Source organism: Pelobates fuscus, chromosome 4, assembly GCF_036172605.1.
Source record: "Pelobates fuscus isolate aPelFus1 chromosome 4, aPelFus1.pri, whole genome shotgun sequence".
Classification (NCBI taxonomy): Eukaryota; Metazoa; Chordata; class Amphibia; order Anura; family Pelobatidae; genus Pelobates; species Pelobates fuscus.
The window spans coordinates 137643475-137669150 of NC_086320.1; the positions used below are offsets into that span (position 1 = coordinate 137643475).

Sequence of the window (25676 nt, forward strand, 5' to 3'; positions counted from 1 at the left end):
TCAACTCTCTGTGCCAAAGTTTTAAATCAAAGGTCCATGAGAGATTACAGCATATTCTTTAAAAAGAAATGGACTTGTAATGCTAAATGTGTTCTAAATAATATTGATAACTAGGTCAACTTGAGATTGATATAAAAACACAAATCTACACACTCTGCTGGCAAATGTTCAAATCAAAACATGCTTACTTGAAACGTTACTTCTACCCCCTTTTTTTTTTTTTAAAGATTGATGAATTTTTAGATATGAGTGCAGTCACTCGCAGGACTGACACAGCAGTTCAAAAACTAAAATGTGTATCTAACTTTAAATAAAGGCTCTCATTAGAAATTTTCCTTTGCATTCAGACATCCAAAGCATGCTGTTTTAAATAATCACTTTAAGAGTGTTCTAAAACAAGTGTTGTTTTTTTGTTTTTTATAGTTAAATGGCAGGCAATCACCCAGTGTCCATTCTCATTAAAGGGACACTATAGTCACCTGAACAACTTTAGCTTAATGAAGCAGTTTTGGTGTGTAGATCATGCCCCTGCAGCCTCACTGCTCAATCCTCTGCCATTTAGGAGTTAAATCCCTTTGTTTATGAACCCTCGTCACACCTCCCTGCATGTGACTTGCACAGCCTTCCATAAACACTTCATGTAAAGAGAGCCCTATTTAGGCTCTCTTTATTGCAAGTTCTGTTTAATTAAGATTTTCTTATCCGCTGCTATGTTAATAGCTTGCTAGACCCTGCAAGAGCCTCCTGTATGTGATTAAAGTTCAATTTAGAGATTGAGATACAATTATTTAAGGTAAATTACATCTGTTTGAAAGTGAAACCAGTTTTTCTTTCATGCAGGCTCTGCCAATCATAGCCATGGGAGGTGTGGCTAGGGCTGCATAAACAGAAACAAAGTGATTTAACTCCTAAATGACAGTGAATTGAGCAGTGAACTTGCAGGGGAATGATCTATACACTAAAACTGCTTTATTTAGCTAAAGTAATTAGGTGACTATAGTGTTCCTTTAACTTAACATGCATTCCTGTTACCTTTAGTACATATCTTATGGATATTTGCCCTGCTTGTACATTTTGCACAACATAAATTGATAATTACTACTTTTGGGCTCCTGAACATGTCCCATGGCCTTTTCTGGACTGTTTTGTGTTTTAAAGAAGCAAACCATCCAATAATATTTTCATGTCATTACAGTATACACCTTTAGATCACTTAAGCTTTAGTGTTCTCTAGTCACACGTACATCAATAAATTCTGTTAATAAAGAACTGTATGAGCAGAGTTAAAATGGTTGAAAATATAATGGTTAACACTTGATAGTTCATGGAATGTTTTTACAAAAACTTCCTCTGGAGACTTCTTTATTCCCATACTTGATTAAATATGGCTGTGCATATCGCAAATAACTATGTGCACCAAAAACCATGATCACTCTACTAAAAGCTGGCTAAGGATAGTGGATGTGGAAAACCAACAACCATTAAAGGACATCTATTGCTAATCTATGTGATGGCTTCCGTTTTAACGACCAGATCCTAATAACCCACATGCTGCCACATTACAATGCCACTCATCCCTTGCCATCTGATGGTTTGTCTGTAGCAGAGAGGTTTGCTCTGCTTGCTGTATTTTTTTATTTTAAAGATCACTCCTTGAATCATCCTGATGGAGAAGCTGATAACACAATTAGCATATCAATTTGAAGAATCTCTGTCTTGTGCATCATTTACAGATTTTTATTATCATTTGCTAGGAACCAAATGTTTCCTCACTCTTAATGACCTTTGTATTTGTCAGCTGATTTATTCAAAAATCAAAACAAAGAGGACGGACCACGCCCCGTCTTGCTTCCCTCCAATGTGGTGAATAGAAAATACTTTCTGTTTATTATTTAGATGTCGGTTTGTCACAGATCTGAATGTTCAGTTGTTATCTACTACTCCCATTGTGGTCAGCCAGCATTTGCAACTGAAGTTAAACATTAGCTAAACCTGACACAAGTGACAAGGCTTCACAGGAACTATAGCTCCTCTATTGGCTATAGAAAGCCGTGCAGTATAGAGTGTGAAACATGTTGCCTTTGCTGTTGATAATTTGAATATATGTCTGTGTGTATTGTGTTTTTTCTTTGTAATTTTTTTTTTCCTCAATGGAGTGTTTTCTGTATTTATAGGAGATTCCAGTCAACCTTAAGTTCTGTTTTGAAGGAATGGAGGAGTCTGGGTCTGAAGGCTTGGATGACCTGATTTTTGCCAAAAAGGATACCTTCTTCAAAGATGTAGACTATGTTTGCATTTCTGATAACTATTGGCTGGGCAAAAACAAGCCCTGTATTACATATGGCCTCCGCGGGATCTGCTATTTTTTTATTGAGGTATATCCTGAACAAGAAATCTAGATTTTCCCACACAGTTCATTGTTTTGTGTGTGTTTATTTTTTTAATTTAAATTGAAACTGAATGTACACTATGAGGAACTATATCTTCTTGAAATGTAGCAAGCATCTCTGACGCATGAAGTCTCCAAACATGTGCATTCATCTGTGTAGTCAATTTGTAGTTCCTAGTCCATTTCCTGTTTATTTCCCCCCCTAGTATTTTTTTCTAAATAAAATGTTTTGAAGGGTGTGTAGTCCAGCTTACAAAGCTTTCAAACTAAATATAATTGTAGTTTATATTTTTTAAAATTACGTAAAAGCCCAAAATATGTTGGTTTGAAAGATGTGATTTTCATTTTACACAAATGTATCAATATAGATTGTGTGTGTGTGTGTGTGCATAAAGTACTTTTGTTAAGAATTTATGGTGAGATTTGTAAAAAACATATTTGTAATATTCCAGAAAACACCTATGAAATTACATTTCTGACAATTTTTAATATAAGACGAAAGGAGGGAAATGTTATATGTCTGAAATTTAAGTTGACCCTCACTTGTTAGATCAGTAGACAAGATAAGCCAAAGGGCATTGCACATTGAAAAAGAGTTTTTGAATACATGAAACGTCTACCCTAAATTAAAATTTAGCACTTGGGTGCATTGCAAGATTCTGTTTGCGCTTGTTCCGTTCCTTTATTGTTTATGCGTATTCCACTAACAGAGCTTGTTTTTTTCAACTAAGCTGCACAGACATTTATCTACTACTATACATCAGCAGAAATCTTAAATATTCATTTTTGATACTGCAGTATATATTTTTTTATTATATATTTTGCATAGTTATTAATATCCTGAATATTAGTACATTTTGAAGTTTAGAGGCCTTACATATTATTTTTTTAATTATATTTTTTTTAAATCTTCTTTTCAATCCATGTTAGGTGGAATGCAGCAATAAAGATCTTCATTCAGGAGTATATGGAGGTTCTGTTCATGAAGCCATGACAGACCTTATTGCACTAATGGGTAAGAATACATGTATCATTTTCTTAGAAGTATTTTCTAGTGGTTTTTTGTTGTTTTTGTTTTTTATATATATCTAATTTCTTACAAGCTACCAATTTTGAGATGGTAATTCATTAAATGTATGTATATTAAGACTCAGTCTTTTGTTCATACAAGAAAAGCTAATCTCTCAACAGCTCACTACCAGACCCAGAACATTGCATCACCAGTATTTTGGTGTTCTCAAATTCAAGACCCCATATCATTAGGCATTGTAGCACCATAGTAAAAATACATTGTGGCATAACTTAAAATTAAGTTGTACAGAGAAGACTGGTATCGGTCTTTACTCTAGCTGAGCCATTGATTTGTGACTGATCCATTTTATTAATGGACTCCATAAATTTATAAGAAGGAACTGTAATATTGTGGTACTCCATCCATATTGTAATGCATTACATTTAGTCCAATGGCAGGGTTGTTGTTAGGCGGCAAGAACCAGAGGCTTCAGCCCAAGGGTAGATTTTATGGACACTCCTGCTTATATTGGCTTAAAACCCCTTCTAAAACTTTATACAGTGCGCTAAATCCAACCCTAAGCTTTAATGTGTTTTATAACTCAGCTGCGGTATTAACCCTTTTTAACACTGCATTAAACCCCTGCATCCACACGGTGATGTATACTTAACTTCAAATGTGGTGCATTAAAGTGTCCCTTTCATGAATTTTGTAATTTGGAAGTGTTATTTCTCTTTAAGAATTACCGAACAATGAAATGGTGCCTATATTAGACCTGTGGATATTCAGGTCCCCATCTGGGCTTCCAGCCCTTCTTAGCTGCACCACTAACCTGTGGTTCCAAAAATGGTCCAATGCTCAGAGTTTATCTAACTTCGCACGCAATCAAATTATGATACCGATAGAAAATTCTAAGAAAAAAAAAGTGCAATGGACATAAACTACTTCTCTGCCAGACAGCATTCTCTGTGCAAGGGAAGTGTCCTTTCCACTTCTTGAAAATATATATATATTATACACACATTACATGTTGAAGCATACAAAGGTATAGTGTTTTCTAATGTAAGTTTTATTGTTAATGTATATACTTAACTGAACCTTTTGTACCTGTGACATAAGACAAATATAGTGATATCAGTAAAACATATCCACAATTCGGTATGTTTTCTGGATAGCAATGTAGTAATTGTAATGTGTAGGTTAATGTTTGCATGTGTTTCTCTTTTCTTTTCTTTTTTTTTTTTTTGCATAGAAGTCATTAAAGTATATAGTAGTATAGTGGGTGTGTGTGTGTGTGTATTATCTATTTATGTATTTTTTTTTTCTCCTTGAAGGCAGTTTAATTGACAAAAAAGGGAAAATTCTTATTCCGGGAATAAATGAAGCTGTAGCAGCAGTTACAAAAGAAGAAAGGAAAATCTATGATGCTATTGACTTTGATCTCGAGGACTTTGCAAATGACATTGGTGCAAACAAACTTCTACATGGTGCCAAGGTACCAAGCTATGCAAATAGTGCAAGATTCTGGGCAATGTGTGTCTTGATAAATATTTTTCCTCCCACTTGACACATTTTCACTCACTTTAGGTGAAAGTTCTGCTCACAGTTTAATTTTTATTTTTTTTATTTTTTCATTTCTTTATTTTTCCATCTTGACAAGGATAGTTTTATAACATAGTCAACATGGCTTGGGCAAAAGCATAAAAATTTGCGACATGTTTAATCACTGCTAAACATTTGACAACTCCTAGCATATCCAACTTAACATTAGTAGTAGGCTTGTCTAGTTACTCGTCAAGGTTTTTTCCATTTATTAATCTTAACAAAAGATATAACAACATATTGTATGCTAAACTTTATTACGCCACCCGTCCTGTGTGTTCGTCTCTTTGACAACCTTTTCCCATTGGTAGAGTGCAGTAGGGGTGCCTAATGTAGCTAGGTTGTTCCCGTACTTACCACCTTTGATAGGGCAGGCTCTGTTTCCCCCAGGATGGTGCAGATTAATTTCTAAGTATGAAACAGCAATGTTTTATTTTTAGTTTGTTTTGTTTTCATTTTCCCATTGTGAATTTAACCAAACAAGAAAAACCTTGAGACAGTGCAACAGAATTGCATAACTTATTAAATAACCCTTCTGAAGCAACATTTCATGCCACATGTAACGTCAACATGTAATTTATATAATAATAATATGAGCAGTACCAGACCATAGAACCCCACTTCTTATAGAATGGGAATCACTTTCTGGATTATCATGTTTTATGCCATTTAATTTGTGTGTCTTTCTGCAGCATGAAATACTGATGCACCGGTGGAGATATCCATCTCTTTCTCTCCATGGAATTGAGGGGGCTTTCTCTGCAGGAGGAGCTAAAACGGTCATACCACGGAAGGTCATCGGAAAGTTCTCAATAAGATTAGTTCCAGATATGAATCCAGATGACGTGAAGACACAGGTGGGATAGAGAAATGGCTGACTTGATCTATAAATAAGACATACTTTGTATTAAGACTGCTTTCTGTGTATGTCTGCCTATTTGTTCTCCTTTAAATGTGTCTACACTCAAGTCATGTCCAATTCTCAGACTACCGTGGAGATAAAGAAGCCCAACTAACAAAAGAAGTGAGCCTTATTACCTTGGGTGTGACTAGAATCCATGAATACACCTCCAGGGAGGCCAGTGGCTACCTCTGACCTGAGATCAGGCAGCTTTACATATCACTAGGAGAATTTGAATACAGATAACCATAAATATATATAAAGGGAGTGCAGAATTATTAGGCAAGTTGTATTTTTGAGGATTAATTTTATTATTGAACAACAACCATGATCTCAATGAACCCAAAAAACTCATTAATATCAAAGCTGAATATTTTTGGAAGTAGTTTTTAGTTTGTTTTTAGTTATAGCTATTTTAGGGGGATATCTGTGTGTGCAGGTGACTATTACTGTGCATAATTATTAGGCAACTTAACAAAAAACAAATATATACCCATTTCAATTATTTATTTTTACCAGTGAAACCAATATAACATCTCAACATTCACAAATATACATTTCTGACATACAAAAACAAATCAGTGACCAATATAGCCACCTTTCTTTGCAAGGACACTCAAAAGCCTGCCATCCATGGATTCTGTCAGTGTTTTGATCTGTTCACCATCAACATTGCGTGCAGCAGCAACCACAGCCTCCCAGACACTGTTCAGAGAAGTGTACTGTTTTCCCTCCTTGTAAATCTCACATTTGATGATGGACCACAGGTTCTCAATGTGGTTCAGATCAGGTGAACAAGGAGGCCATGTCATTAGATTATCTTCTTTTATACCCTTTCTTGCCAGCCACGCTGTGGAGTACTTGGACGCATGTGATGGAGCATTGTCCTGCATGAAAATCATGTTTTTCTTGAAGGATGCAGACTTCTTCCTGTACCACTGCTTGAAGAAGGTGTCTTCCAGAAACTGGCAGTAGGACTGGGAGTTGAGCTTGACGCCATCCTCAACCCGAAAAGGCCCCACAAGCTCATCTTTGATACCAGCCCAAACCAGTACTCCACCTCCACCTTGCTGGCGTCTGAGTCGGAGTGGAGCTCTCTGCCCTTTACCAATCCAACCACGGGCCCATCCATCTGGCCCATCAAGACTCGCTCTCATTTCATCAGTCCATAAAACCTTAGAAAAATCAGTCTTGAGATATTTCTTGGCCCAGTCTTGACGTTTCAGCTTGTGTGTCTTGTTCAGTGGTGGTCGTCTTTCAGCCTTTCTTACCTTGGCCATGTCTCTGAGTATTGCACACCTTGTGCTTTTGGGCACTCCAGTGATGTTGCAGCTCTGAAATATGGCCAAACTGGTGGCAAGTGGCATCTTGGCAGCTGCACGCTTGACTTTTCTCAGTTCATGGGCAGTTATTTTGCGCCTTGGTTTCTCCACACGCTTCTTGCGACCCTGTTGACTATTTTGAATGAAACGCTTGATTGTTCGATGATCACGCTTCAGAAGCTTTGCAATTTTAAGAGTGCTGCATCCCTCTGCAAGATATCTCACTATTTTTGACTTTTCTGAGCCTGTCAAGTCCTTCTTTTGACCCATTTTGCCAAAGGAAAGGAAGTTGCCTAATAATTATGCACACCTGATATAGGGTGTTGATGTCATTAGACCACACCCCTTCTCATTACAGAGATGCACATCACCTAATATGCTTAATTGGTAGTAGGCTTTCGAGCCTATACAGCTTGGAGTAAGACAACATGCATAAAGAGGATGATGTGGTCAAAATACTCATTTGCCTAATAATTCTGCACTCCCTGTACAGACCATAAGAAAGCCAGAACATATGAATAACGTGTAACAAGTATATTGTCTCTGTGAATAAACGGATTGTCTATCCCTTCATTTCTAATTATTCCTGGACACTTTGCATGAAGCCAGAGTAGCTGGTGTGTTTTTGTTTTGTTCTTTATACAATTCTATTGAATGGAAGTACGTCTTATTAATCTGCATTACAAAAACAATGACTTTAGATTTTCTCATGCAGGTTGAAGACTACTTAACAAAAAAATTCAAAGAGCTGGAAAGTCCAAACAAGTTCAAAGTGACAATGGGCCATGGCGGTAAACCATGGGTGTCTGACTTTAATCATCCTCACTACCTTGCTGGAAGGAAAGCCATGAAAGCTGGTGAATCTTTATTTTATTTACATTCAATACATATTATTGGCATACTAAATCATTTTCTTTGTATGTTTTTCCCAGATTGTTTTGAGGTCTGCTAGTAGAGTGCAGGGTGCAATTATATTTTAGAATTTACAGCTGAGGTTAACAATTTGTCGGGGACTCACATTTCTGAGCACATAATTGGCCCAGTGAGCGATTCTTGAAGTGTGATAAAATTAACATTAAAATAATTGTAATTCTCTGCCCAATGTCTGATAAAGCAATCTATTTATTGTGGGAAGTATATATATTTATATTTATATTTATTTTTTATATATATATATATATATATATAATTAGTTTTTTTTTGTTTTTTTGTTTTTATTTGTCCATGTATTCTTGATTCTTGGGAATACGGGAATTAGTGAGACAGGATGAAACTTCATCTTCAGTATTGCACTTATTGAAAAAATTGTTGCAGTTAGCAGCAGATTACATAGGATACATAAACAGTCTTTGCAAAATCCCGACTAACACAAAATCCGCTATCTTGTATACCTTTTTCATGGTTACATAAGTATTTTGTTTGTGGGATGCATTATAATAAATGTACTCTTATAGACAACAGATCTACAGTTACATTGTGTTGATAGTGAAATGTACTGGTAAACCACTGCCTTACCACACTTATAAGTTTCTTGAATGATTTTCTAGATTCCTTGGAAATTTATTATAACATCTACTTCTTTTCAAGGTCAATGTAAAATCGAGATTGTTAAACAAAATGGTTGCCTAAAGGGTTACTCCAAGCACCATGGCCATTTCAGGGATTTGATGTGTTCCTGGTGAACAAGCATTCATGCTGGCTAATGTCAATTCTTTGCACAATTCGCCAGGCAGCCCATGGTGGCTCGGCCCCCTCACCTTTGTGTCGCCCCTGTCTTGCCCTCAATCCTTACTCCCTCTCTTGAGGTGGAGTAACTTCATATAAGTAGTGTTGGGCTGAGGGAGAACTTAAAAAAGAGGCAAGTTCTAAGGTTTTTTTTTTTTTGTGTGTGTGTTTTAGGGACCTATTTTGGGGGTGGGGGGGACCAACACATAAGAGATTAGAATAAACCAAGTATCAGCGCTTAGTGAATGTACCCCTATCTTTAAACTTTGGGGTCAGCACAGAAAATGTCTAAGAGTTCCAAATCCAGTCTTATTTTATGGGTATTTTCATAAGTCTGCAGAGATTAGTTGCTGTAACAGTAGCACATATGTATCCATTTACGTATCCAAAACCTTTAAAATAGAAAAGATACTGACATAGCGTAATATAGTTACAACTTTATTTCCCATATGAAAAATCCCCCATAAGAAGAACTCTTACAATAAAATATGGTGAAGCTTATTTCTAAGATTCACAGTAAAAGCGTGATTTAAACAGAGTATGTTGGAGAGTTGATTATTACCGCTCCTTGGATGTAGATTTTTCAAACCAGTCTTGTGCACTTAGATCGGTCTCTCACAGAAACACCAACTCCCAGGTACTACTGTAATCACTGCAGATTCAAAAACACGATCTACGCGTTTCGCTCGTTAAACCGAGCTTTTTCAAGATGTAGTGCCTTGGGGGACTGTAGGTGTATATAAACACCTTTCAGTTAGAAAACCGTTAATGTATTTAAGTCTTTTGTAGTTCTTTATGCTCCATATTTGAATTTATATTTCCATCTTTAAAGTAACATGTAAAAATGTATTTTCATCCTTACGGCTTTCTTATTTATACATGTACATATATTGAAACATAAATCTCAGATTAATTCCCCTTAAATACATTTTGAAATACAATTAACTGTTTTTACTTAATTGAGATCAAACCGTCCTTTTACATATGATTACTACAACCAAAAGCAGTGCTTTATGAAAACACTGTAATTTCTTTCTTTCAGAGTAACTTTTTAATGTTCTCTATTTCATTCAACATATGTTTTATTATCATTTATATAGTGCCAACAGATTCCGTAGCGCTTTACACTATTTTATAAGAGGGGGAATTTAACTATAATAGGGCAATTACAAGAAAACTTACAGGAACGATAGGTTGAAAAGGGCCCTGCTCAAACGTGCTTATAGTCTATAGGAGGTGGGGTATAAAACACAGTAGGACAGGAAATGGCAATCAAATAAGGTGGATTGCAGAGCTGGAGGAGAGTAGAGTGCTGCCTATTAGGAGAAAGCAAGAGACAGGTATGTGAGGTAGAGGTTACCTCACATAAAAGGATATACCGTATATACTCGAGTATAAGCCGACCCGAATATAAGCCGAGGCCCCTAATTTTACCCCCAAAAACTGGGAAAACTTATTGACTCGAGTATAAGACTAGGGTGGGAAATGCAGCAGCTACTGGTAAATTTCTAAATAAAATTAGATCCTAAAAAAATTATATTAATTGAATTTTTATTTGCAGTGTGTGTGTATGAGTGCAGTGTGTGTGTGTGCAGTGTGTGTATATGAATACAGTGTGAGTGCAGTGTGTATATGAGTGCAGTGTGTGTGTATGAATGCAGTGTGTATATGAGTGCAGTGTGTGTGTGTGTGTGTGTGTGTGAGATGCGTGTGTGTGTGTTATATTTTTTTTTATTACTATTTTTATTATTGTTGTATTATTATTATTATTTTCATTTTTTTTGGTATATTATTAATGTATTTATTTTTATTACAATTAGACTTTTTTTGTCCCCCCTCCGTGCTTGCTAGCGTGCCAGGGAGGGGGGCTCCTTCCCTGGTGGTCCAGTGGGATTGGTAGTTCAGTGGGGGGGAGAGGGGTGCTGGCAGAGCTGTACTTACCTTTCCTGCAGCTCCTGTCAGCTCTCTCCTCCTCCGCGCGGTCTGTGCAGCTCCCTCTATCAGCTCACACTGTAAGTCTCGCGAGAGCCGCGGCTCTCGCGAGATTTACACTGGGAGCTGACCGAGGTGCTGAACGGACGGCGCGGAGGAGGAGAGTGCTGACAGGAGCTGCAGGACAGGTAAGTAACATCTCTGCAGCCCCTGTCTGTATTATGGCAATGCAAATTGCCATAATACAGACATTTACTCGAGTATAAGCCGAGTTGGGGTTTTTCAGCACAAAAAATGTGCTGAAAAACTCTGCTTATACTCGAGTATATACGGTAAGTCCAAAGGAAGGTTGATTTATGTAGGAAGAGTATATGTGGTTTTATTGTGCTTCACATTTAACCACAAATGTCTGAATACTCCCTCATGCACAGATTTCTGTGAATACTCCCTCATAATGCGCTAGGCGCTGTAATGGTTCTATTAAAGCAATCCTGCTAGGCTTCAAGCAAGACCTCACGGGACTTTGGGAGTTACTTCCAATCGCCAGGCTGCCTTAGACAAATAACCTCTGATTTTGTTAGGTCGCAGACATCAGTCACGCACCCTCTGTCTCCTTAGATAAGATCCAGGCAGACCGTATCTACAGTTCATTGACCAACCTGCTAGAAAATCGAATATACCAAGTATGCAGAAATAAAAGTAGCACAGATGGTTACGGCTTCTCTTTCCATAGCAGTTTGGCCTAAATTTTGCAATTCCGTTTGTCAAATGTTCATGAGTAAACCTTTATTGTTTATATACAGATTTGGGATTGATTGATAAACAAAACATAATCCCCTTAATCACTTGGATACTAATATTCTACAGCAAGTGAAATAGTGGAGCAATAATGTGTACCAAACATAGTGACTGTTGTGAAATTAACCACACTTAACCTTTACTTTAAACAAAGATTATGTTGTAATTGTAGCCATACCGGCCTTGTAATTTATGTCTCTGTGTCAATCTTTTCATATAAGAAATGTACATACGGTCTTTCTGCCAATAATGGACACATTTGTTGTATATACCACACCAATTTCAGCTTTAGAACTTCATTCAATGAATTTGTTTTTGTGACCTTGATATTGTGCATTTACAAAAGTTATACGTCAAAGTTGAGAAATGGTTTGCTTCAGTACTTCACTAAGGGAAGAATGTCATGTGTATATATTGTCTATAGTCCCCCCACCAGGGACTGAATGAATAGTGTAATGCAAACGCATTCTGATACTTCTCCATGCACTTATGGGAATGTACATTTAATGATAGAAAGGGTCCTTTTTCCTTTCTCTCCCTCCCCCTTATTTGCTTTCCATAAAACAATTTGTATAGCATTTCTTTCTTAGTGTGGCAATCTCTACATCATTCGGTGATGTATTGGGGTTTATATATAATAAATCTATTGTGAAAAGGGGGCAGAGTCCCTCATGAAATGTGCCTGATGGTTCCACTAGTTTCTAAAGTAACTGCCCCACTTTTCGGACGATAGACTACTACACTTTATTTTTATTTTTTTTATACATAACTTATTTTTAGAATTCAAGGGACCGTTTAAGCATTGAAATCACATCTTAATGAAGTGATTTTGTGGAAAACATCTCAGAGTAAACTCCAACTTTAAAAGGTGCTCATTTGCAGATGCAAAGATTTTTGTGAATATTCCCTCATAATGTGCTGATCATGCTAATAGAAGTTGCAGGAATATATTATGTCAACTATTGATCTCAGCAGCACCATCGGTCAAACCCATATATTGTTGTGACTAGGAACATCCACACAGAGATCTGTGAGTTTTGTGCTCCTAAAAAGGCTGTTCACTTGTACTTGCCCTCCAGGCCAAAAATGGTCCCCCTCTCTTTGGCAGTGTTCACATATTGCAGTTCCCATGCCCCTAATGGCTATAAGACAGACAGCCAAAACAAGCTATGTTTTGGGCTAAAATAGATTCCATCATCCATTTTGCATTCTGTGTCAGCCTGCAGAGTTTGGAGATGCTGTGTGTTTGTCCAATGATTCTCATCTCGTGTCACTAGCACAACGAATCCCCTTCATAATATGGTGACTTTTCCACACAAAAAAATTAAAAACGGAACATGTCATATGTAGGTCTTAATCTGCATTCAGAATGGGAAGATTTAGTATTTTAATAAATATTTTTTAAATGGTAACCGACATTTTCTATTGTAAGTATCTGCTTCTCCAATTCTGTTACATTGTGTTTCCATACAGGACATTTTCAGTAGCATTATTTCTACAGGAATGTTGTCGGGGAACTCACAATCTACCTTTCTGTTTTCAATAGTGTTTAATGTAGAACCTGATCTAACCAGAGAGGGCGGAAGCATTCCTGTAACGCTCACTTTCCAAGAGGCCACTGGCAAGAATGTTATGCTTCTGCCTGTGGGTTCTGCCGATGACGGGGCACACTCTCAAAATGAAAAACTAAACCGGTAAGACTTTTTTTTTTTTTTTTTTTTTTTTTTTTTTTTTGTACTGTACAAAATTTATATCGTTAATACACTTTCGTAAAATGGGAGTTTCTGCAAATTGCACAGCCCTTATGCCAGACCACATTAAAGGGAAAACTTTCAGATTTTTTTTTGTTTTTGTTTAATTTAACAAGATAGGCTATTCCTGCTGTAATACAATAGAGTATGCTAAACTATGAAATTAGAACACTTGTCCACACAGAAAAATCCCATCCATGATGAAAACTTAAGGATACAGGGCCAGACTATACTGGAACTGTACTTGGGATTGTCTGTCTGTATGCTTCAACAAATACACACAATGCTGAGATTAGAGGTTACCTTATCTGCAAACACACAGTGCTGGTTATTGTGGCACATATTGTCAGCAGACTTGGTGCTACTATTGGATGACACAGTATTGGCACACAATCAGTTCTGGTCTTTGGAAATGAGCTTGGTTCCCATGTTCAATTCTTTTGTATGGGCATAATCTTTTGTTATTTTTGTTGAATCAGAAAAAATAACAAACATTAGCCTCACTTTAATATTACTAGATGAGCTTTTAAAATTATTAATATTATGAAACATAATTTTGTAATATTTTGATATGATCTATATATATTATTATTTTAATGTTTTATTATGTTGAAAAAAAATAATTTTAAAAGTGTATTCAATGTTATTTCCTCCAGTTTCAATAAGGGCATTCACAAAACAAATTAATATATTAACCACACTTATCAGCCACAACATTTAAACCACCTGCCTAATATCATGGTATCTGGCACCAAGACATTAGCAGCAGATCCTTTAAGTTCTGCAAGTTGCAAGGTGGGGTATCCATGGATTGGATTTGTTCCAGCACATCCCACCGATGCTCAATCAGATTGAGATCTGGACAATTTGCAGGCCAAAACAACACCTTAAACTTATGTTCCTCTGACCATTTCTGAACAAATTTTGCTGTGTGGCAGGGTGCATTATCCTGCTAAAAGAGGTAACTACCATCAATGAACACAATTGCCATGAAGGGGTGTTTGTGGTCTGCAACAATATCTAGGTAGGTGATTTGTGTCAAAGTAACATACACATGAATGTCAGCACCCAAGTTTTCCCAGCAGAACATTGCCCATAGCATAACACTGTCTCTGCTGGCATGCCTTGTTCCCATAGTGCATATTGCTGCCATCTCAGGCAAACGATGCACGCGCATCCGGACATCCACCTGATCTAAAAGAAAACATGATTCATCATACCAGGCAAACTTCTTCCATTGCTCCATGGTCCAGTTCTGATGCTCACATTCTCAGTGTAGGTGCTTTCAGCAGTGGACAGGGGTTATCATTTGGCACTCTGCCTGGTCTGCAGTTAACCAGCCTTAAATGGTGTTCTGACATCTTTCTATCATGGCCAGCATACATTGAGCTACAGTAGCTTTTCTGTGTGATCGAACCACAGGCTAGGCTTTGCTTCCCACTTGCATCAATAAGCCTTAAAGGACCACTCTAGGCACCCAGACCACTTCAGCTTAATGAAGTGGTCTGGGTGCCAGGTCCAGCTAGGTTTAACCCTTTTTTTTATAAACATAGAAGTTTCAGAGAAACTGCTATGTTTATACTGAGGGTTAAGCCAGCCTCCAGAGCCTATAGTGGCTGTCTCATTGACAGCCGCTAGAGGCGCTTGCGTGCTTCTCACTGTGAAAATCACAGTGAGAGCACGCAAGCGTCCATAGGAAAGCATTATGAATGCTTTCGAATGCGAGCGCGGCTCCTGCCGCGCATGTGCATTCAGCCGATGACGTCACGAGGAAGAAGAAGAGGAGGAGGAGGAAAGCTCCCCGCCCGGCGCTGGAGAAAGAGGTAAGTTTAACCCCTTCCTCCCCCCAGAGCCCGGCGGGAGTGGGTCCCTGAGGGTGGGGGCACTCTAGTGCCAGGAAAACTAGCGTTTTCCTGGCACTAGAGTGGTCCTTTAAGTGCCCCTGATCCTGATGCATGTTCTCAAGTTGGCCTTCCTTGCACTACTTTTGGTATGTACTAACCACTGTATAGATGATTCTTCTAACCATCACTATATTTCTTTTGTCAAATTCAGTTCTATCCTCTTGCTTGCCCATTTTTCCTGCTTCCAACACCTGAAATTCAAGAACTGACTGTTCAATTTCTGCCTAATATATACCACCCTTTGACAGGTGCCATTGTAATGATATAATCCATATTATTCCGGTCATAGTTTTAATGTTGTGGCTGATCAGTGTATAATGATCTGATGAATGTGGCATCATACAGTTTCATTAGTGTGTAGGGTGTGATCCTGGAAAGATTTGTTTAATGTATTTATTTGTGTGTTTTTTTCCCCCCCAGGTTTAATTACATCCAGGGAGTGAAGCTTCTAGGCGCTTACCTGTACGAGGTTTCTCAACTAGAATAAAGCCTCAATTCACTGTATTCTGTTTCTTTATCATCGGAGGATAAAGATCATTCCATATTTTCATATTTTATATGTTCTAAAAAGGCTGCTACAATAAATCTCTAGCCTACAGTGATTATACTAAATTGTTTGGCTGTCTGTTCATTGTGTTCATTACTTTTTAGTATAATAGAAAAGATTTCCATTTGGAAATAGGAGTTGAAAAATGTAGAAAACCTAAGAGTCCTTTTCTTGTTTATGTTCACCAAGTAAACAGATGTCATATTTGTCTTTAAATAGCAGGTGCATACACATCCAACCACATTGCCAGAAAGTTGATTTACAATAGATCTGTAACTGCAGGATTTCTTATTAACAAAGTACAGTTTACCCCCTTAGTTGGTTACTCCACCCAAAAAAAATGTTTTTTTTTTTTTTTTTTTTTTTTTTTTTATAATCTGGAGGGATGTCACTTAAACCTTGGGCTGTATGGAGAGGCCATGCCACCACTGGTTTTCTGTTGCCAGTTTTTTTTTAAACTCTCATCCTGACATCAGGGCCTATTATAGGGCCACGGTGCTAGCTCAAGGAATACACATTTTGCGACTCTCACATACGGACCCCCGCCCGCTTTGGCTGTCCCTAGAGAATGCATGCATAAGTCCACACAACATTGCTAGCGGTCAAGTGTGCCATATGCTGCACATTTCAAAATTTCTAGTACAAGCTTGGAGTTCCTGGAGTTCAACCATTATTAAACCCGACACCCTATTCCATTCTGTACCAATTGAGGTGCTGATGAGCATCTCCCCAGACCTAATGATTAAATTGTGGGTCACAAAAGGTATTCAAAAGGTGAATGATTTATTAGAGGGGGATAACATTAAACCATTCCCAGTGCTCCAAAAACAATACTCGCTACCACCAAGAGACCTATTTTTGTACATGAGAGTAAAAAACTTCATGTTTTCCAAGTTAGACACAAACACATGATGTACTTCCCGAAGCGGTAGTGAATGTACCCTCGATGCTTTCAGCCAAACACTTGAAACCTCTCTCTCTATGTTACAATGCTCTTCTCCAGGGGCCTACAAAAGGCAAAATGCCCTATATGATCCAATGGGAGAAGGAGCTGGGGTATGAGATACCTCTGCAGGGCCGGTGCAAGGATTTTTGGCGCCCTAGGCAAAAAAAATTTTGCCGCCCCCCCCCCCCCCATATGTCCAGCCCACCATGTGACATCACAATGCCCCGCCCATATGCTCTGCCATATGGGCCAACGCCAGTCTTCACAAAGTGTCTTTTATCTGAAAAGACAGTGTGTTTACATTAAAAAGCCTACAGGCACAGGCTATAGACACCAGAACCACTACATTATGCTGTAGTGCTTCTGGTGACTATAGTATCCATTTAATGTGAGGTAAATTAGAGATTAGTGCCACTAATAATATATTGGATTGCCTACTTACCACCAGATGAGGACAAGAGGCTGATGATGGGCTCAGTTTGGCTCCACAGGTCTGGTGTAGAAGAGGCTCTCTGGAGACTGTGTTTTTAACAGTGCTCACAACAATTAACGAACAGGAAGCAGCTCCATTTTTTTAGGGCCTCTTACACAGCTCAAGGTCTGGGCCCCCAGGGGGCATACGCCTACAATGCCCACCCATAAATCCACCTACATGGCCCATCCATGAGTTGGGGATGTTTTACGTGTGCAATTTGTGTAAGGGATGTAGTGTGTTTATAGGGGATGTAGTGTGTGTTTGCGTGTAAGGAATGCATTGTATGTTTCTGTGTGTGTGTGTGTGTGTGTGTGTGTGTATAAGGGGTGCAAGGTTTGTTTCTGTGTATGTAATTGAATGCAGTGTGTCTGTAAGGGGTGCATTAATTATGTAAGAGAACGTAAGGGATGCATTGTGTGTTTCGGGTGTGTCTGTGTGTGAGTAGGAATGCATTGTATGTTTGTGTGTGTGGGGGGGATGCATTGTGTATGTGTGTAGTGTAAAAGAGAGGGTTTGTGGGGTAGGATAGGGACTGGGAGGGGAACAGCTTTTTCTTTTTTTTTAAAAAAATCCATAGAGCTCTCCCCTCAATTATTGATTTCCCCTTCCCTTCTGTCCCTCCGTGTTCTCCCCTTCTGTCACTTAGTGCTCTCCCTTGGCCCCCTGTCCCTCTGCAGTCCCCATTGGTGGTCTTCTCACTCACCCCTTAGTGGTCCTCCCTCTCCCAAACCCCTTAGTGGTCCTCCCTCTCCCAAACCCCTTAGTAGACCTTCCCCTACTCCCCCCACCCCCTTAGTGGTAATCACCCTCCTCCCCTCTCCTTAGTAGTCCTCCCTCCTTACCCCCATTTGGTGGTCCTTCCCCCCTTAGTGGTCCTTATCCCCCTCCCCTAGTGGTCCTTATCCCCCCCCCTCCCCTAGTGGTCCTTATCCCCCCCCCTCCCCTAGTGGTCCTTATCCCCCCCCTCCCCTAGTGGTCCTTATCCCCCCCCTCCCCTAGTGGTCCTTATCCCCCCCCTCCCCTAGTGGTCCTTATCCCCCCCTCCCCTAGTGGTCCTTATCCCCCCCCTCCCCTAGTGGTCCTTATCCCCCCCAACCTCCCATAGTGGTCCTTATCCCCCCTCCCTCCCGCCCCTAGTGGTCCTTATCCCCCCTCCCCTAGTGGTCCTTATCCCCCCCCCAACCTCCCATAGTGGTCCTTATCCCCCCTCCCTCCCATTGTGGTCTTTATCCCCCCTCCCTCCCATAGTGGTCCTTATCCCCCCCTTCCCTCCCATAGTGGTCCTTATCCCCCCCCCCTCCCTCCCCTAGTGGTCCTTATACCCCCCTCCCTTCCTTAGTGGTCCTTATACCCCCCTTCCTTAGTGGTCCTTATACCCCCCTTCCTTAGTGGTCCTTATACCCCCCCTCCCTTAGTGGTCCTTATAGCCCCCCCTCCCTTAGTGGTCCTTATAGCCCCCCCTCCCTTAGTGGTCCTTATAACCCCCCCCTCACTTAGTGGTCCTTATAACCCCCCCCTCACTTAGTGGTCCTTATAACCCCCCCCTCCCTTAGTGGTCCTTATAACCCCCCCTCCCTTAGTGGTCCTTATACCCCCCCCCCTCCCTTAGTGGTCCTTATACCCCCCCCCCTCCCTTAGTGGTCCTTATACCCCCCCCCCTCCCTTAGTGGTCCTTATATACCCCCCCCTCCTCCCTTAGTGGTCCTTATATACCCCCCCTCCCTTAGTGGTCCTTATATACCCCCCCCTCCCTTAGTGGTCCTTATATACCCCCCCCCTCCCTTAGTGGTCCTTATATACCCCCCCCCCTCCCTTAGTGGTCCTTATATACCCCCCCTCCCTTAGTGGTCCTTATAAACCCCCCCTCCCTTAGTGGTCCTTATAAACCCCCCCTCCCTTAGTGGTCCTTATAAACCCCCCCTCCCTTAGTGGTCCTTATAAACCCCCCCTCCCTTAGTGGTCCTTATAAACCCCCCCTCCCTTAGTGGTCCTTATAAACCCCCCCTCCCTTAGTGGTCCTTATAAACCCCCCCTCCCTTAGTGGTCCTTATAAACCCCCCCTCCCTTAGTGGTCCTTATAAACCCCCCCTCCTTTAGTGGTCCTTATAAACCCCCCCTCCCTTAGTGGTCCTTATAAACCCCCCCTCCCTTAGTGGTCCTTATTACCCCCCCTCCCTTAGTGGTCCTTATAACCCCCCCCCCCTTAGTGGTCCTTATAACCCCCCCCCCCCCTTAGTGGTCCTTATAACCCCCCCCCCCCCTTAGTGGTCCTTACCCTCCCCTCCTGCCCATGTAGCGTGGCCGGGCGGCGCGGAACGCGGGACAGGAACCTCTGTTTCCTGTACCCGGCCGCCGGCGGAATGACCGGAAATGCTCACTCAGTGAGCACTTCCTGTCATTCCGCCGGCGGCCGGGTACAGGAAACAAAGGTTCCCGTTCCGCGCCGCCCGGCCACGCTACATGGAAAGACCGGCAGGAGGGAGCGCTCTGCGCTTCCCTCCTGCCGGTCCCTCAAACCCGGCCGCCCTCCATGCAGCAGTGCTGCGCCGCCTGGGGCTTGTTAAAGCGCTCAGGCGGCGCAGCATGAGGAGGCGCAGCGGGGACAGGGATCCGGCGCCCCCTGGTAAGTTGCGCCCTAGGCGGCTGCCTAGGTCGCCTTACAGGTGGCGCCGGCCCTGTACCTCTGTCACATTGGCACAAAGCTATGTCAATTACTAAACGAGCCTCAAGGAGCTTATCACTCTGGGAAGCCTTCTGGAAAATCGAGATGGTACCTGGTGCCATACAAGTTATCGCGAATCTATAAGGAGGCATCGGAGCTATGCTGGAGATGCAAAACACAGATAGGCACTATGTTACACACATTTTAGGATTGTCCGGCCCTGGGAGAATACTGGGACCGGGTGGGGAAATTTATCTCTGATACCACACTCTATAGAATACCAAAGAAGCCAACCAGCTACCTTCTGCATATCATCCCCGGGCTGATACACCACCCCAACCACAAAGTATTGCTCATCATTCTCACGGTAGCTAAGATACTGGAAGAGCACGACGATTCCCTCGTTAGATACTCTCATACAGAGATTGAATACGATAAGTATTTAAAAGAGCAAAACACAGGGTTGTGTAAGTAGGTTTGTGAGCGATTGGGAATGCTGGACCACAAATCTTGGAAAGGCACAGGACCGCAACGCTAACAATGAGGAAACTGATAGGAATAAATGGCTTATAGGGCACCACTTTTGTGTGACTTGAATGTCCAGCCAGACTCTAGGGTTCTAAGGCCAGGGTATGTGTCACAAGAACTGCTGCATAAGCAATATCAATGTGAACCTACACTCCTCCCCCCCCCCCCCCCCTCCTTTTTTTCCTTTCTGTATTCCCTTCTGTTATTTTTCTATGGTATTCTTATGTTTTAATGAAGCTAATAAGGCTACATTTACCGGAGGACAACAGCATAATACGTTTAAGCAAAGCTTTGTTGTCAATCTAGGAAAAATTGTTGTAAATTGTCGTATAGCAATTGTTTACTCTGTTATATGAAAATGTTAGTTTTAATATATAATATATAATATTATATGCATTGATAACATTCTCTAATAAAAATGATATATGAAAAAAAAAAAAAAAAAAAACTCTCATCCTGAGCTGCTTTATGATGAGGTCAAGTTGCACCTCACGCAGCAAAGGGCTTTAAGATGGGCTTGTCCCTACTTTTTCTTATGTATTTTATGAACTTTACAGCACTCAAAAAAATATAAAGTAATCCTGTAAAAAATGAAACTATATGCAAGAATTCCTTATCAAAGGAATTTACATGAATATGTTTGACATTAAGATTGCTGCTTTCGCTGTCAAAGATGTTTACCACTGCAATTGGAGAGGTATGGTTTTATTGATACATTTTAATCTGTCAAAGCCACTTCTATCTACCCTGGACTGTAATATCTTAAAATCTTAATGCCCGAGCCATTGGGAGATCAGATACCTCTCAGTAGTAGAGTCTTCAGTTATTCACAAATCCGATAGATTGGTAAGTTTAAAAAAAAAAAAAAATTTTGAACTTTAAACTGCAATTTATTTGATTTATATATGCTGCATTATGTAAATTATGATCTGAAATTTGCTAGTTCATCTCCTTGTTTCACCATTCCCTCAGTATGGACAATGCTGTGATTTGATGTTCCAGCCTCTGCCATCTAAAAGGCACTTGCACTAATGGGAACACAGAGAACTGAGCCAACAAATTATCACTTTTCTAGCTTGTTTGTTTGAGTGCTTGATTTAAGGGTGTCTATAAATTTTGAGTGTATCAGAGACTGATAATATTCACATGTGTGAGTTTATGATTTTCTGGGAGTGTCTGAGAGTCTTGAGTATTACTGCTCCTGTTGTAAATGTCTTTCATGGTGGGGTCTGGCAAGGGAGGATATGGGTTTCAGGCTCACACCATTCTTCTGTGGATTCAATTAGCCGTAGGTGCTTTGGGATGTTTGTTGGCAGAGTTCGGCAAGAGGGAAATGGCTGGCAATCATTTTACAGGGCATTGGCTAGCCTGGCACTTTGTAGTGTGCATTTACTATGTTTTCCAGGCCTGGATTAGTCTACAGAGAGAATTCTTACTGCAGTTTAAATGAAACTACAGTTTTATTTATTTAAGCACTACATATTCGTGTATGCTGGAAAGTTTCCAGTCTGACCGTCATTTTGTCCCATAAAGTTTATTTTAATATCAGTCTACAACTGGCAATAAGTAAGCACTTCTCAAAAGTTTGAAAAGGTATCCCAAATGTGAGGCAATCTTTTCACAGTGAGGTGTCTACAGTCTCAAATGGGGCTGTGTTTGAGACACTTCTGCTGTCGTTTGTTTCACTGGAGTTGCAGAAAACAGCATGTCTCTTAAGCATACAGAGGTCTCTGTGAATGCTCATTCATGCTGCACAGATCATACCTGGGGGAGCGGGGAGCAAGACATGAAGGGGGTGTGGAGGGGGAGACACGAAGGGGGTGAGCCGAGACTCGAAAGGGGTGGGGGGAGAGAGACACGAAGGGGGCTGGGGGAAAGTATGATATGCACAAAGAGGGGAGTGAGAGAGACTAGGGTGTTTAAGCAAAATGGGGGTCATGATACACTAAATTGGGTAAGACAATCAAGAGGATGAACACAAAAGGGTTAAGAAATTCAAAAAAGGGGGGTTAAGAGAAACGCAGTTGAAGATGCATTTTTTTGGGGGTGGGGGCGTGGTAAAATGCATCTTCGCCTGTGTAGTCAAAAGTCCTTGATCTTGTGCCCCATCCTATGCCAACCTGCACCTACATGCACACTTGACAGAATCTGTATTTGTATGGAAGAGCTGCATTGATGATGTATTTATCGTCTGGACAGGCAGCCTATAGTTTATTTCAGGTCTTTGTTAGCCTATTGAATGTTAACAACTTGAATTTGAAACTTACTGTGGAAGTTGGGAATCCTTCTTTGAACTTTCTTGATTTTTCACTGTTTCAATTAATGCGTCCAATATTGTACAAACTACTCTATGTAGGAACGAATAGTATCTCAGGCCGGGGCACTTACCATCTGACACCACTCAACAAGGGTATTCCTGTAGGTCAATACTTGAGGTTGTGGAGAAATTGCTCCATGCTTGTAGATTTTAAAACGAAGGCGTCCATATTACGGGCACAATTGAAAAGTTGCTAAGGCACTCTATTTGGACAGTGAACTCCTGGTGAAAAAAAGCGGACAGGGGTCATAAGGGGGACTTTGACTGGTCCTGCCTTACAACACTTTTGGTAGGTACTAACCACTGCATTCCAGGAACACCCCACAAGACTTGCTGTTTTGGTGTTGCTCTGATCCAGTTGTCTAGCCATCACTGTTTGGCTGATTGCCAAAGTAACTTAGATCTTTTTGCTTGTTAATGTTTCCTTCTTCCAACTGTCAAGGGTCTGGTCAGGAAGGGCTACTGACCAGTGCAGCCGCCTTTATAGCGTGGAACCCAGAATGCAAACAAACCAACATACACACAAATCAAGGTAAAAAAACAAGTGTATTGATATTTACATGGAAAACAGAATAAAACACGAGCAGAGATAACTGATTGTAAGAGGCCTCTGGATACAAGGAACTCAGGATACGCAGCTAGCTCAGGATAAAATAACCCAACCAACAATATTATTAACAATAATGAACTGGCAAACAAAGCGATGAGGCTCAACTAAATAGGGAGAACATAATTACAAAGTAAGTCAAGCTGGGACCAGAGAGAGATTCCTGTCGTCTGGGTGCAGCAGCCTGCAATAGCACCACAGACAGGTAATGGCACTGTGAGGTACAGCACCAGACTAAACATAAACCAAAGCATGACCCCAACACATTATTATTATTATTATTGCCATTTATATAGCGCCAACAGATTCTGTAGCACTTTACAATATTATAAGAGGTGGGGATTTAATTATAAATAAGACAAAAAAAGTACAGGAACGATATGTTGAAGAGGACCCTGCTTAAATGAGCTTACAGTTTATAGGAGGTACATAAACTACAAGAATTGACTGTTCAGTTGCTGCCTTATATATCCCACCCTTGTAATGATATAATCAATGTTATTCACGTCACCTGCCAGTGGTTTAATGTAATCAGGACCGGTGCTAGGATTTTTAGTTACACAGGCGAAGATGCATTTTGGTGCCCCCCACCCTCGTTTAAAATAAGGGTCATACAAACACAGAAATAATCATACAGAGACATACAGACACAGACACATACAGACACACAGGCAGAGACATACATGCATACAGAGACATGCAGGCATATAAAGACACATACAGAGGCATACAGACACATACATACATACATACATGGACATACAGAAACATACATACAGAGACATCCAGGCATGCAGACACATACATACATGCATACAAAGACATACACGCATACAGAGACATACCGTCATACAGACACGTACATATATACAGGTATACAGAGACATACAGGCATACAGACACATACGTACAAAGACATACAGGCATACAGACACATACATTTGGACATACAGAGACATACAGGCATACAGAAACATACATACAAAGACATACAGGCATACAGAAACATACATTTGTACATACAGAGACATACAAGCATACAGACACATACATGTGTATATACAGAGACATACAGGCATACAGAAACATACAAAGACATACAGGCATACAGAGACATACATACATAAATACAGAGACATACACAATTACATACTTACATCAGTTCAATCTTGTCCCCTGGGTGCATGCTGTCCGGCTCCTTGGAGTCCTGTCCTGCAGCCCAGCCCCATCACAGGGCGCCAGCCGCGCTGTGTGGTACACAGGGAGCAGGGATATGATGTCATTCATATCCCCGCCCCCTCCGCACAGCCTGCGGCAGACACCAGGGTAGGTGCGAAAATTGATCCGTGGGCCTGCCCCCTCCCCCTCGCGCGCCCCCCTGCGACCGCGGTATGTACGCCAGTGCACACACACTTAACCCCTTAAGGACCAAACTTCTGAAATAAAAGGGAATCATGACATGTCACACATGTCATGTGTCCTTAAGGGGTTAAACCCAGATCACATCAGCTCAATGAAGTGGTCTGGGTGTCAGGTCCCTCTAGTTTTAACCCTGCAGCTGAAAACATAGCAGTTTCAGAGAAACTGCTATGTTTCACCGAGGGTTAATCCAGCCTCTAGTGGCTGTCTCACTGACAGCCGCTAGAGGAGCTTCCGCTATTCTAAGACACTGAACGTCCATAGGAAAGCATTGAGTAATGCTTTCCTATGGGCGGTTTGAATGTGTGCACGGCAAGAGCATTCGGAGCTGAGAGGCGGAGGGATCCCCAGCACCAAGGGAGTCCGGCGCTGGAGAAAGGTAAGTGTAGAAGACACACACACACACTCTCACGAACAGATGCATACACACCAGCTAACATACACACATATTTACTGACAGACACACTCAGCGACAGACATACATACACACTCACTTACAAAACATACACTCTCACTGACAAACACACACTCACTAACAGACATCAAACAGACTCACTAATACACACACAAACACACTCAGTCAGAGACACACAGTAACACACTCACTAGCAGACACACTCACTGACACTCACTAGCAGACACACGCACTGACACTCACTAGCAGACACACACACTGACACTCACTAGCAGACACACACACTGACACTCACTAGCAGACACACACACTGACACTCACTAGCAGACACACTCACTGACACTCACTAGCAGACACACTCACTGACACTCACTAGTAGACACACTCACTGACACTCACTAGCAGACACACACACTGACACTCA

General features: G+C 40.8%; 1 protein-coding gene across 1 annotated transcript in view; it reads left to right on the top strand.

Annotated features, from left to right (window-relative positions):
- The window catches only part of CNDP2 (carnosine dipeptidase 2), a 101789-nt gene that overhangs the window by 17568 nt on the left and 58545 nt on the right, over positions 1–25676 (top strand). Inside the window, exons 5-11 of the mRNA XM_063451625.1 lie at positions 2175–2375; positions 3320–3404; positions 4736–4896; positions 5696–5860; positions 7942–8083; positions 13228–13375; positions 15757–15934. Of these exons, the coding sequence (XP_063307695.1) occupies positions 2175–2375; positions 3320–3404; positions 4736–4896; positions 5696–5860; positions 7942–8083; positions 13228–13375; positions 15757–15823 (969 nt within the window). The 3' untranslated portion in view covers positions 15824–15934. The remainder of the gene's footprint in view (positions 1–2174; positions 2376–3319; positions 3405–4735; positions 4897–5695; positions 5861–7941; positions 8084–13227; positions 13376–15756; positions 15935–25676) is intronic.